Below are 13,629 nucleotides of genomic sequence, written 5' to 3' on the forward strand. Positions count from 1 at the left end.
CTGATGTTAACCTACCTGTCCTATCTTGTAGGCGATGGGCGCAGGTTTCTCCTCCTCCACGTAGAGGGAGTTCCAGATCCACTCCCTCTTCTGCCTGAACAGGATAGGATGAGACTCCTTCTTCACAATCTCAACAGGGCCTTGCTTCTCTGCTTCCACCACAGCAAGGCCAGAAGCAATAGCGAGGGAGACGGACAAGGCCATCATGGCCATAAGCCCCATAGTCCACAGCTGGAGCCAAGCCATCATCTAGGACAGAAAGTGATAGGGACAAGAGGAGGGAGGAATGAGGGAAAAGAGGGGGTTGAGAGGAGTAAAAGAATGAATAAGGGTGTGAGAAGGAAGAGGCAAGACCGGAATAAGCGATGTGAGGAAGCAGAGAGTAATATGGAGGGAGAGGAAATGAGAGAGGAGAGAGGGAGCAAAAAAGAAGAGAGAGGAGATCACATTAAAACCACTTATCAGCCGTGGACAGACCCTTTCACTGTGCCAGGGTGAGACTCAGAGTGAAGGCCAAGGACTCGCTGTCCCCTTACAGTCAGCCGCTGAGCTCGAGGTCTAGCTATCATTTAGGACCAGGGCTCTTAAACCTTTTCAGCCTGGGACCCAAATGAAACATTTAGCCTCTCATCAAGGGACCTGGGCTGAGGCATATCGCTACTGTGGTCGTATGGGGATCTATTAAACATAGGCCTGTGACCCATTTTAGGTCCTGACCGACTGGTGTAGCATGAGAGAGAGACAGAAACAGAAAGAGACAGATAGACAGAGACGGAGAGAGGAGCTGACATTAAAACCACTTAGGATGTCTGTCTTTATCAGCCATTAGAAAGGCCATTTTCCATAAAGGGACTGTTTGACATTTTGAATTTTTGATTGGTATTTCCCCTTTAATACAGCAAATCAAATTGTGGAAAAAAAGAGAGTTTGGGTATAACACAGTGAGGGCTTTGTTTGCTGATACCAGTTCTTGAAATCTAGGATTATAAGAGAAGGATGGTTCAGTTTGGCACATTCATTTTAAAACACGATCATGTTCAGACAGACATTAGCGATGCATCAAAGAAAATGCATCCTCCTCGTGTGTTTCAATAAGACAGCTGGGTTTGCACGACAAGGGTCCCAACACAGAGGCAGACACTCAGGCAACTCATGCCATCGTTCAGCAAAAAAAAGTTGAATCAGCTTTTGCTGTGACGTAGTGCAACGGCATCTGGCAACAGACTGCACTGTATTGGCCAAAACAAATAAGCAAGCATACATTCCTGGTAGATTGCCTCATAACATGACATCGTAATTCTACTGTTTATCTTAAGATCATCGAGATGGAGGATAAAACTATTTGCATAATAAATTTGCATTATAGTATTATAAACCACTGTGTTTTGGCATCACCTAAGCCTTCAAACTCATGGGTTTATAACTCAAAGTGTATTTTGTCTTCTCACCTTTGTAGCAACAAATCCACACAAACACAGACACTTAAGGCAGAACTATTTTTGGTCTGAACACCGTGCAGAGAAATAAAGCCAAGAGTCTACAGCCACATTAGCGGCTCTATGAGATTATAATGTTCATTGTAAAGAAAAACAAATTGTTAAAGAGATATACTAAAAGTATTGGACAAATTGAATTTTGACCTGATGGTGGCACTTTAGGGGGGTCACGAAACTTCACAATGAACATAACTGTCTGCATCAAAATTGAATTGGTCCAACAGTTGTTGAGGCAAAACACTCAAAACCACAAATATCAACCTGCTGGTGGCGCTATAGGTAAAGTCAGGGGTTCACCAAAGTCATTAGGATTCATCCTCTGGAGGTCATGAATGTCTGTACAGAATTTCATGGCAATCCACCCAGTAGTTGTTGAGATATTTCTGTCTGGACCAAAGTGGTGAACCCACCAACCAAAACACTGACAAAATCTAAGCGATGTCACAAGAGACATTCACACAACTGTATTTTTTCTAATATCGCACAATGTTGGAAACTTAACCAACTTAACTTAAACAATGACAAGCCAAAAATATTTTTCAAACCAATTTGAGTCCGACTTTAAGACAGAAGAAAGTCTGTCTCACTGCATATACTTAAAGGATAGTTTCTCACAACATCAATAGTGTCACATCATAAACATCATTGATGTAGTGTGCGATTCACAATATTCATTGCCTTGACTAAAACCGACTAAACCAAAGGTATTACTCAAATTAAAGTTGAGATTTGGTGGAATCACCTTTAAAATTTAAACCAAACTGGCACCTCATCTGATTAATGGCTTTTGACTGATTACAAATTGGAAGAAGTTTCACTGTCTTGCATCACTTGATCCTGCCTGCAAGACATTTTAGCACTATTTAACCAAAATAATAATGTATAAGGCACATAAACACCAGCAGTCTAGTAAACTTTGGCTTTTCCTCCCATGCTTTCTTACAGTCTCACCCTCTCTATCTGTCTCTCCGTCTCCCCCATGGTTCCCGTCTCCCGCTCTATCTAATAAAGCAGAAATGCCAGGGAAATAATCTTCAAAACATTTTAGTCTATATGTGCTCTGTACTCCAGTAGATATCTCAATGCAGCCCTGTGCCATCCCAGTAGACAGATTAGTGCATTTTATTGTCTTCCAGCCATTAGCAGCAGGGAGGGAGAAAGAGAGATTACGATGAAGGGATTATACTGGCACAAAGTATTCTCCCTCTAATGGCCTAATCTCGTATTCTGCTGACCTCCCCTGACCTCTTCTCACGGCTCCCCACAAATCAGCTCAAACAAAGACTCAACAGTGTCGTTTGGCCTTTAGTTCACATCCTTTTGTTTGGGTTTTATTTTTCCTCTTGTGTTTTTCTTTGTTTAGTTGCCTTTCAGGACTAAATTAACAAAACAGAAGTGCATCATCTATTATTGCAATTTATTATGGACTTCTAAATGGAAGTGTGAGTGGTTACTGACATATGTGTAGTGCCAGTAAATTTCAGTTTTTTTCTGATTGTGGACCCCTTATCTCTGGTAATAAACAGAAAGCAATGACAACTAAATCAAGGGACAAAGTATTTTGCCTTCTAATACCTTAATCTCACTTGCCCCTTTCCTTCTTTTACTTCAACACTTGGTTCTTACTTCATAACTTCAAAAGCACTTTTAGGCATCCATTTTGCATCCCTCTGTTTTTCCATCTTATATGTGGTTACAATTTAGAATGTCATTATTTCAAAGCAATACTTCTGGTATAAACTGAATTAACTCGACAAATTGATGTCATTTATCAGTTCCCACTGAGCTCCTAATCTGTTGATGCATGTCTCAATCTTGCCATCACATCTACCTTTTCTGCTATCATATATAACACTTCAGAAACACAAGCCTGAATTTACTGGTTAAAACAGTGGTGGTGTATGGCGTTCTGGTGCCTGTGCTAAACTCTCATTCTCATTCTCACTCCCCCTAAGAGTGTCAATGTTCCAGGGATGTAAGATAGTGTTGATGGGATATTCTGAGCCTTAGTAATGTATAAAAAAAGTATTGACTGGACTAATGTCAATGCTGAAGATAACGTCTCCACTATGATTATGAGGTGAGGTCTGAATCCTTAAGAAGTGCCTGTTTTTCTATAATTTCAAAACAGATTCATGGACATTTGCGTGTCATGACTGTGTGTTCTTATTTGTCTTAGTTATGACTCTGAGAATAAGGGGGACAAGGGTAGTGCCAAGTGATTTATTTCCCATTCTCTATGCCTCCCTCGTGTACTAGGAACCCTTGGCAATTGTCTATGTTGCCATACCATCAACCACCATTAGGGAAAAACCAAAAAGAGTCTAAACCATCACAACAACAGGAAAACTAGGATGTAAGGAAGCACAAGGGACATGAAAAGAGGGTTCTTTTTTAACTTTGATTAAATTTGTATCATATAGTTAAAATATTAAATTTCACATAAATAAAACCGATATATCATATTCTTCAAAAGTTATGATTGGTGGGATCTTACAGTTAACTGTAAGACTGTCTTTGGTCTCCCCTAATAAACTCAGTTCCTCAAAAGGCAATATATTCTTTCTTTCTTTCTTTCTTTCTTTCTTTTGACATCTGTTGTGTATGTAATTCAGCACATTCAGCTGTATTTCTTCTTCTTCTTTTTATGTGATGTCTTTGAATAGTTTAGTTAAGTTCAGTTAAGTTTAGCTCTCATGCTGCTGAATTTTGTCCATTTCCATTCAGTGCGTCAATTGAAGAGAAGTTGATGGTAACTGAGTGAATTTGGTTTCGTCAAACGTTCCACTCTTCACTGAACCTTAACACATACACTTCACAGTGAGACATGGCTGTTTAAGACCAAACATATTTCCTGACAGTGTCCTGCAGTGTCCTCCTCACCCTGCTTAGCTTTTACTGTGCGTCAACCCGTATCCTTCCTCTCAACGTGTTCTGGACAAACAAAGCAATCACTCCCTGTGCTGTACATGTATGTTCTCACGCAGTGGCTTCCAAAAACATAGGCCTGCAGAAAGGAGTCCTTCCATGACTTTCAAGGAAAGAAAAATCAAACAAGCAGAGTCTGTTACCTACATTTTTAGACCAATAATCCCGTTGTATATTGTATATTTTAAGCAAACTAAGGAAAGTATTAAAATTAACAAGTAAGAATGCAAACAATATATATATATATATATATATAAATATGTGTGGACAAAAATGTATGAAAGTTGAGTTGTCTAACTTTTACTGAAACAGAAGCTGTTTAACAATATAAACTTTTTTAAGTGAACAAATGTGAAAATGTGTCAAAACTATGATTTTGTCAAATAAATGTATTTTTTATTATTGGTTAACCCTGAATGAGACTCATTTAAGTGTGTTTAAGATAGTTGGTATTACAACTTAAACATTTTAACATTAACATATTTACCGAAATAAGTGCTGCTTGCTTTTTGGCTTTATGTTACTCTATTTAGTGTGAGCAAGGTTGTGGCAAGAGATAAATGTTATATAATGTTGTTGGTGGTTTGCCTAATGCAATGGGACATACGAAGATACAAGTCAATAAAACTCAACTAAAAACTGTATTGAATTTCAAATCAACACTGGGCACTGAAAATTTGAGACTGTATCTAAAACATAATTTTAACAAAAATAACACATCCAACCCCAAACTTCACCAAACATTTGCTATGGCAATATTATTCTTATTGGATTAATAATAGATAATGTTTGGCAAATAGAGGTTTTAGCTATCCCGAGATATTATAAGGAAAATATCTTTGAGATACAGCTTTACTCAGAACCTAGCTAGACTTTTCCTCACTATCTCATACAACATCTTACTCACATATACAATAACATCCTATGACTGGGTTCCACACACACAAACACACACACACACAGTCATTTTTGTGATGACAAATCCGTTGGGGGCATTATGCCTAAAATGGCATTTTTTAAAACTGCATTTCCTTCTTCAGCAAGCAGCATCTTACTGCTCCCCTTTTATCAGCAACAGGAAGTGTAAACACAATGCCTTCTGGGAAATGCTGTCGGGTCTGTTAATGAAGGGTCATCATTAGTGAGTGGACACACCCTTCCTGGTATTCAGCTGCTGCTGCTGACTGCATGTCTGTCTCAGTTTCTGTCTGTCTTTCGTCTGTTGTCTCACTTTGTTTCTGTCTGTGTCACACTTAGTCTTTTTCTCATTCATTGTGTTGGTTTCTCTGTCTCTGTCTCATGCTGTTTCTCTCTTCCTTCCTCTTGTTCTTTCTTTTCTTTCTGTCTGTTTCTTGTTCGTTCTTTCACTTATTTCTTTCCTCTTAAATGTCTCCACTTCTCTGTTTTTTAATCTCTCAAGATGAAAACTGCATTTTGTTTTTCACACAGTCTGTTTCTGTCTCCTGTCCATCATTCCTCTGTTTTCCTTTTCTCACCTTTTCTTCTTCACCTCTCTTCTTTTTCATCTCCATCATTCTCTCTACCTCACCTTAAAAGCAGATTTAGCACCTTATAAGATGGTACGGAGGATAAACACATCAATACACCCAGTATAACAATTTTTTTTTTGTCATAATTTAACTTTTAAATCCTTTACTGTTACTTTTAAATTAGTAGGGAGGGTATACAGACTGATGTATGGAAAGTGACAGGAGTCTTGAGTATGACCAAGAAGATGTAAATAAAGTTTAGATTTTTGTTTATACAGTTATTTATACCTGTCATTCTTATTTATGCCGGTAGTTGTTAGTCTTATGATAGTCACCTTTATAATTTTCCTCTCAACTACAAGCGTCATGCATGCAAATCTCACTTCAGGATTATACAAAGTTATTAATGGCATAATTTATCAAAGGCATCTTTCAGAGGTATGAAGAATAAATAACACCCAGAAATATCTGTAATTACATCTGTACATTGTCCGCAGGCAAGGGAGTATGTGTGAGTGTGACGGAGGAGCAGAGATACAGTTGTCATTCTCCGGGATGTTTTGTGACTGGCAGACAGGTCTGACCTAGTTTCAGTCAACCAAAGGCTAAAGCATAGAAACGAGTCAACAAGACTTCATAATCCTGGCAGTTGCTGAAGGGTTGTTGAAGTTCATGCACAAGTCCTGTCGTTTCTGTGTTTTAATAACAGAAATACAATTCAGCTCTGTCCTCCATGATGAAATCTGAGAAGGGACAAGGGATGCATCTGTCTTTTGTCCATCTGTAATTGTCTGTATGTCATTCATCATATCTTGGACACCGGTGAAAAAAAGGAATAACATACAGTATTTTCTCTTTATTGCTCCACTACAACTTTGCATCATTCACAGGAAGTGTAATATCAAATGTATTTCTTCATTTTTTTTTAATTCTTCATATAAATGACATTCCAATATGGATGGCACGGTGGCTCCGTGGTTCCCATCATCATCTGTCATCTCCTAATCTGAATCCCCACCAGTGGCTATACCCGAAACAAAAATAATAAGAATTTGAGAGTACAGGAAGAATCTAGCCTGGTTCCAGACCTCTGAATTGCTGCCGCCATCTCTAATTTTTAAACGATTAAAACATGGTGTTGTGCTCACTGACGTTGTTTCCCCAGTTTGAAAACAACCAAGTCAATCAGAGTTTCATAGAAAATAAAGAGTGGTAATGGTCAATTTCCCATGCCAGAGCCACAAAAGTGGCAACAAGCATAAATTCATTGATGCGTCTATAAATGCTGTTGTAAGTTGACTTACAGAAATAACAGCTCTTAAATGGACATATTTCTTTGATTGACATGAAAAACGTTAAACGCTTTAAGTGTTGACACAAAATGAGGTTGATGAGACGGATACATCACACGCGATTGATGGAATAGAGCAAAATGACGACCCCTCTGTCCTTTAACTTGACAAGATTTTTGTTCTGCTAGTGGATAAGTCTAAGCATGAATGGTATGTCAGTTGGTGAGTCTATCCATCTGTCTGTCCAGCACTTTGGTCCAGAGCAAAACATCTCAAAAACAATTGGCAAGGTTGCCATGATGTAGTGTATATGTATTTGCTGTGAATATTGACCGTCCCCAGAGGATGATTCCTAAAGATCTTGAACTTGCAGTACCTTTATCATTATGCTGAGGCCACATTATCTAATTATACACAAGACATATCAAAATCTATGCAGATAATCATGTAATATATTGGGCTCCTTCACGCTCCCCAGAGGTTGAACCTTTTCCATTTTGGACAATCTTTAAGTGCTACTTTTGGACCAAAATATCAACCTTTTTAAAGGAGATAACTACTGGCTTTATTGCCCTGAAGATTGTTAATGCTATCCACGGTCCCCAGAGGATGAAACCTTTCGACTTTTATGATCACATGACCTTTTCTCTAGCACCAGCTTCAGTCTTTAAGTCTTGTTTACATAAAAATCGGTCTCAAAATGATGTCTTTGACACATTTTAGCTTACTTTAGTCTACTTCTACTACCCTCAAATCTGGAGTTTGTTTATTTGTGTATATGTGGCACAGGGAGTGATTTCACAACCTCAAATCTGTGGTGTTGGGTTACTGAATACTGTAGTGTGTGTCTGTTGTTGAGATTAAAACAGGTTTAATCACAGACCAGCTTCTAACAATCTGTCTGCCAGCAAGTCACACCAGGAACCGCTACTACTCACACACACACACACCCACACACACACACATACATCCTTGTATTTCTATATTTGTGAGGACCGATATTGACATGCAATGCATTCCCTAGCCCCTTACCCTAACCTTAACCATCACAACAAAATACCAAACGCTTACCCTAACCCTAACCATAACCTAATTTTAACCGAACCCTTAAAACCAAGTCTTAACCTTCAAACAGCCCTTTGAAGTTGTGCAGACCGGCCAAAATGTCCTCACTTTCCAAAAATGTCCTCACTCTGTAGGTAAAAAAATGTGTTTCAGTCCTCAATATGTAGCAAGTACAAGTACTCACACACACACACATGATTCATGATTAGAGCCATTCATTCATTCAGATATATGTCAGAGTGGTTGACAAGCTGTCCAGCTGTGGCGATGTTAGCTCAGCTGAAGTCACTGATTACAACTGAAAGACCCAGTTAGGGTTTTATTTTCAGTGACTGACCTGTATTCTGCATTTTACAGAATATACCACACATCACTCTGTATTTGAACAAGTTTTAATTTTCTTATTTTTAAATCAGTTTTTACATCCCATTCCCAAAGAATGGATAAATACAATCATCCAAAAAATGTATGAGTGAAAAGTATATCTGACATTTCAGATTGCAGTACATTCAACAACATGAAACATGCAAATGCATAAAAAATCTAATGGAATTAAATGTACTGAAATGTATAGGGAATTTGTTGAATGTTCTTGAAGGCTACCCTGATTGGTCCACAGCTCCAGCTCCACCTCAGTTCAATATGGAGAATGTGAGGCTTTAAGATGCTGCAAACTGGCCTGATTGGACAGATTTTTAACATTAACAAAAGCCAATCAACACCACCTACAGTTATGATGTGTTGGTTGAAGATGGAGGCTGTAACTAAAGAGAAATAATTAGCATTAAATGTTACTACTTTAACAATATGTACATGAATTTTCATTCATGTTCAGATCATTCCATATGTTCTATATGGACAGGAAAATCTTAATCCCTCATAGTTAGGCTTCTTTAACATTTTCACTATTTGGGGGTGTTGTAGTTGGAAATTTTGCCTTCAGCGGAGACAGGGGCTGACAGCTGAGCCAAAACCAATGTGGATAACACGCTAGGCTTTAAATTATTTTCAGATGTTGGTCATTACTGTCAGGTTTAAAGCCGGCCGACATCCTTCATAACTTCACTTTCACTTTAATAAAATCTGATTTGTCTGATTGTGAAAGAAAATAGAATTAACTAGAAAACGCATAAACACCGATCAGATCATGAATACACTCTGTGACATGACAGTGTCAGTGAGGACACAGTGTGTGTGTGTGTGTGTGTGTGTGTGTGTGTGTGTGTGTGTGTGTGTGTGTGTGTGTGGGAGGGTGAAGTCTCCCAGATGGCACCCAAAGGATTTTCCCTGATAGTTCCTTCTCCAGGAATTAGACCACTGGGTTTAGTTGCATCAACGGCTTTTGGCGTAACAACTAAATCAAATCACCTCTGTCACTCTGGGCCATGGATCCAGATCCACAGAGAATATATATCACTACAGAGTAACTTTTCTCACATGCAGAGGGTAGACTAAATAACAGAAACACTTTACCATGTAATGGAATCTAGGTCAACTATACACTATGAACTACAGCATCAGAAACCTGATTATCTGATAACCTCTAAAACAGCATCTCAACAAAAACAATTTTCACAAAATTATTGAGATTTTATTTTAAGGTGTTATTTTCTCCACACCTTCATGCACTGTTGGGCATAAACCGATGAGGAATGAGATATTAAACAAACTGTGTATGTAAAGCAGGGAAGTCTTCAGCTGACAAAATGACACCACTCAACTGACAAGATGTTCGCTACTTTGGAAATATTAAATGGTCTCATCAATACTTTATAGCCACACCAACTTGACCTCAAGTTGACAGTTGAATGTTTAGAACTCTTCAAAATGAACAGCTGAAGACCTCCTGGTGGATTTAGTTTGCTTTTAATTTTTTTTCCTGCTCTGTCCACAGATCATCCTGTATCGTGTTAATGGTCACAGCAGTCTGTCTTCAGGAATGACAGTTCAGCCTCTAGGGGGGGACAGGGCTCAATTACAGCATTCAAATCTACACCAAGCTGTCGACGATCATTGGCATAACATATGTGAACAGTGACGGCTGCCGACAGCCTGCCCTGAAAGGGGTTATAACCATTATTTCAAGTTATTTCGGTACCTTCTTCTAGACAGTTAGTATTCATGAGCATTTCACCCTGGAGTGACTGGGAAAGTAGCCTGGAGCGTTTTCAAAGGATCTGGGTTACATTTTCTGGCTATGCTGCTGTACACTGCTTTTCAATCAGAAGGAAATGGATATTCACACTCCCATTTGCAGGAAAGCTGTGGATGTATCTATCTGTACATTAGTTTCTTCTTTAGTTTAGCACCCACTCACATACTTATTATCTACATGCACACACACATACCAAACCTGTGCCATCAGTATTTCCCTTAAAATTTTCCCAACCCTAAGATAGAAAAAGAAAACTTACCACACAGATAGAAAGTCCAAGCCAAAACTGTTGAGCAGACCTTTGTTTTGGTACAAAATGAAGCCCAAATCCTTCAAGGTGCTCTCTTGCTCACTCACACTGGGGTTATACTGTATTAATGTGGCAGTTTGTGGTAGAAAATAGTGGCTGGTGGGTGGTCGTATGCTCAACAGGGAGTAAAACCACCTCCTGATTAAACTATGTCTCTTCCTCGCTCTCGCACTCCCTTCTTGTTGTCTGCTGGTTGTTGAAAGAGAGCAGCAGGTGTTGTACAGGCAGGGATCTCTCTCTCGGCTTGATTTTCACCAGGTTTCTGTACAAATCCTTTTCTGGACTGTGGACTAGATTATACAATAACTCTGTGATGATGAAGTATGGGTTGATGCCTCTTGAATGAGAATGTATCCCAGAGTTGGATTTCCTGTGCAATAAATTTAGGAATAAAAACAAGAGCTCACTCAGCAGTTATTCGCTGAGGAAATTTCAGGAGTCTCTTCCTCTGCAGGTGTTTTTCTCAAACAGGTAAAAACGCACCAGTCGCTCCAGCTCTAAAGTTTTTTTTACCCAAAAATGTCTTTATCACCCTGTTTTCCCTCCTCAGATTGTCAAGGTTTTTCCTCAGGAGTCCAACAGGTTTTGAGTCTCTCTTGCTCTTTTTCTTCTTGTCGCCTCTGATGTGGTTTTTTCACCCAGCGGCCAAAAGTGTTGAACCACAGCTGTCAGACCACAGTCCCCTCTCATACAGGTCACTGCCCACTTCCTCTTCCTGTTATTGTGGTCAGTCTTCCTCGCTGGTGCTCCCTGCTACTGCTCCTTTTCCTGTCTTGGAGGGGGAAACAGAGAGAGATAGATGTATGGAGAGGTATGGGATTGGTGGAAAGACAGAAAAAAGAAAGAGGCAGAGAAGCAGAGAGGGAGCACATATGTCAGAACAGCTCAAAGATGCTCGGAGAGGCAGAGAAAGCAGCCAGCTAATGTTCATGAAGCAGATGGAGTGAGTGTGTGAGAGAGAAGAAGGGAGGGAGGGTGATGGAGAGTAAGGTGAGATAGGCATTACTTCTCAGTCCTTCTCAGAGAGAGAGAGACAGAGAGTGGGGGAAAGATTTATTATTCATGTGTGTGAGATAAGGATTAAGTTAAACAGGTTATTGAGGATAATCCTTAGAGATTTCCCCACATGAGGCTAGTAAATATTTCAGAGAGCTGACTTCGGTGGGTGAGTGTGTGTGAGTGTATCGCACAGAGAGATCTCGTCTAAGCCGGTAAATGAGATGAGTCGAACGCCCCGCCACACACACACACACACACACACACACACACTCCAGCTATCTTAGCCCCCTCCTCTTCTCTTCGGGGGGGAGTCAGTTGTCAGTAATTTGGCGAATTGGACAGGAAAGCTGGCCGTGTGTTTTTACATGAAACCTCTCCTGTGGCTACAGCAGTCGCTCTCTCTCTGTCTTTCTTCTCACTCTCTCTGTTTGCTCGCTCTCTTGTTATTTGCAGTTTCAGTTCCACTCTACATACAATATTTTCATTACACAACAGTACTGCCTAACATCAACATGACAAAAATCAACATTTACTTTAAATTCTTTTCCTTTACTGCAGTAGCTGTGTATGCATAGTATCTCACTTTTAGTGGTGTGATTGGTCAGAGCCATGGTGTTTAACAAAATGTACTTTTTTTCAACAAGTTCTACAAAGTGAAGGACAAAAGGGTAGTTTGTCCCTTCCTTTCAAAACCGTTACAAATGGCCTTTACAAAAAAATTCCTGATCAGTCTCCTCTATTGTTATGGAACAGTTTCAGCCACTAAAACTATTTGGTTAAAGGTAACTTTTTTTGGAGAGTTCTTGACCACTGGTGGCGCTATGGAGCGGTGTTTTTATGAGTCCCCATTTAGTTTGTTTCATGCACGCGTACAAGGACACACATGAATGAGCCTGAGCATGTGATCGGCACGCTTCACATCTTTCCATTGGTTTCGTGCTATTCCGCTGATTGACGGTTAGTGGTGGTAATGTGCTAACAAACTTAGCAGTGAAGAACAGGCAACAACATGGATGTACACAATGCAGGATTGAAATTGTTTAAAAGATCGGCTTTGCAAATGTTTTATGAGGAAGGAACTTACCACGTTTGTTAGACCTCAAGGATATGCAGTTTGCATTTTGGTGAGTAGCACTGAATGTGGGCAACACAATATGACATCACCCAGAAACATACTACGCCGGCCAATCAAATACTTGCAAGCTCACATTCATGGCAGAATATTTTTTTTGTAACATGAACACTGTATTTCTACAGTTTACCTCACAATCATTAAGATGGAGGATAAAGTGATCGACGCCATGAAGAGTTGTAAAATCCTGTCTCATGCTATTATAAACTGCCGTTCTGTGTTTTTGCAGCTTCAAACTCATCAGTCTATTAGTCAAACCATCCTTCTTGGATTGTATTTTATCATCTCATGGTACCTGAAGCATCAGCGCAGCCCAGTGTGAATGCATTGTCTGAACACCTGGTAATAGGTCTTGCTGTGTTATAACAACATTATGCTACTTTTGCCTTCACATTTGAGAGACTCTTTCACTTGTCTTTTCAGTTACTCTCTCTGTTAGCTTTCTTTGGATATTTTTAACTACCACCCCTTTTATCTTTTTGTTTCCCCGGTGAACTACGCTTTTCTAAGTGTCATGTGATTTTGACAAAGAACTAACATCTAACTTCAGGGAAAATCCTTCACTGCCTTCACTCTTTCTCTGTCTGAAAGTGTGAGTGTATGTGTGTGTGTGTGTGTGTGTGTGTGTGTGTATGTGTGTAAAACTGTCATTTTAGACAGATAAGGGAGAGACTAGTGACTCTGATGACAGTTACACACCAGAGAGAGAAAAAAAAAGCCTGAAGGACAGTGACTGAAAATTAATTTCTTAAATATATCACC

The 13,629-nt window shown here is 39.5% G+C and overlaps 1 protein-coding gene across 1 annotated transcript in view; it reads right to left on the reverse strand.

The window, feature by feature from the left end:
- Nucleotides 1-11,642, reverse strand: part of cdh5 (cadherin 5) — a 35,708-nt gene extending 24,066 nt beyond the window's left edge. Inside the window, exons 1-2 of the mRNA XM_044214510.1 lie at nucleotides 10,686-11,642; nucleotides 16-249 (exon numbers count right to left, since the gene is read on the reverse strand). Of these exons, the coding sequence (XP_044070445.1) occupies nucleotides 16-249 (234 nt within the window). The 5' untranslated portion in view covers nucleotides 10,686-11,642. The remainder of the gene's footprint in view (nucleotides 1-15; nucleotides 250-10,685) is intronic.
- Nucleotides 11,643-13,629: the final 1,987 nt, after the last annotated feature.

Source organism: Siniperca chuatsi, linkage group LG11, assembly GCF_020085105.1.
Source record: "Siniperca chuatsi isolate FFG_IHB_CAS linkage group LG11, ASM2008510v1, whole genome shotgun sequence".
Taxonomy (NCBI): domain Eukaryota; kingdom Metazoa; phylum Chordata; class Actinopteri; order Centrarchiformes; family Sinipercidae; genus Siniperca; species Siniperca chuatsi.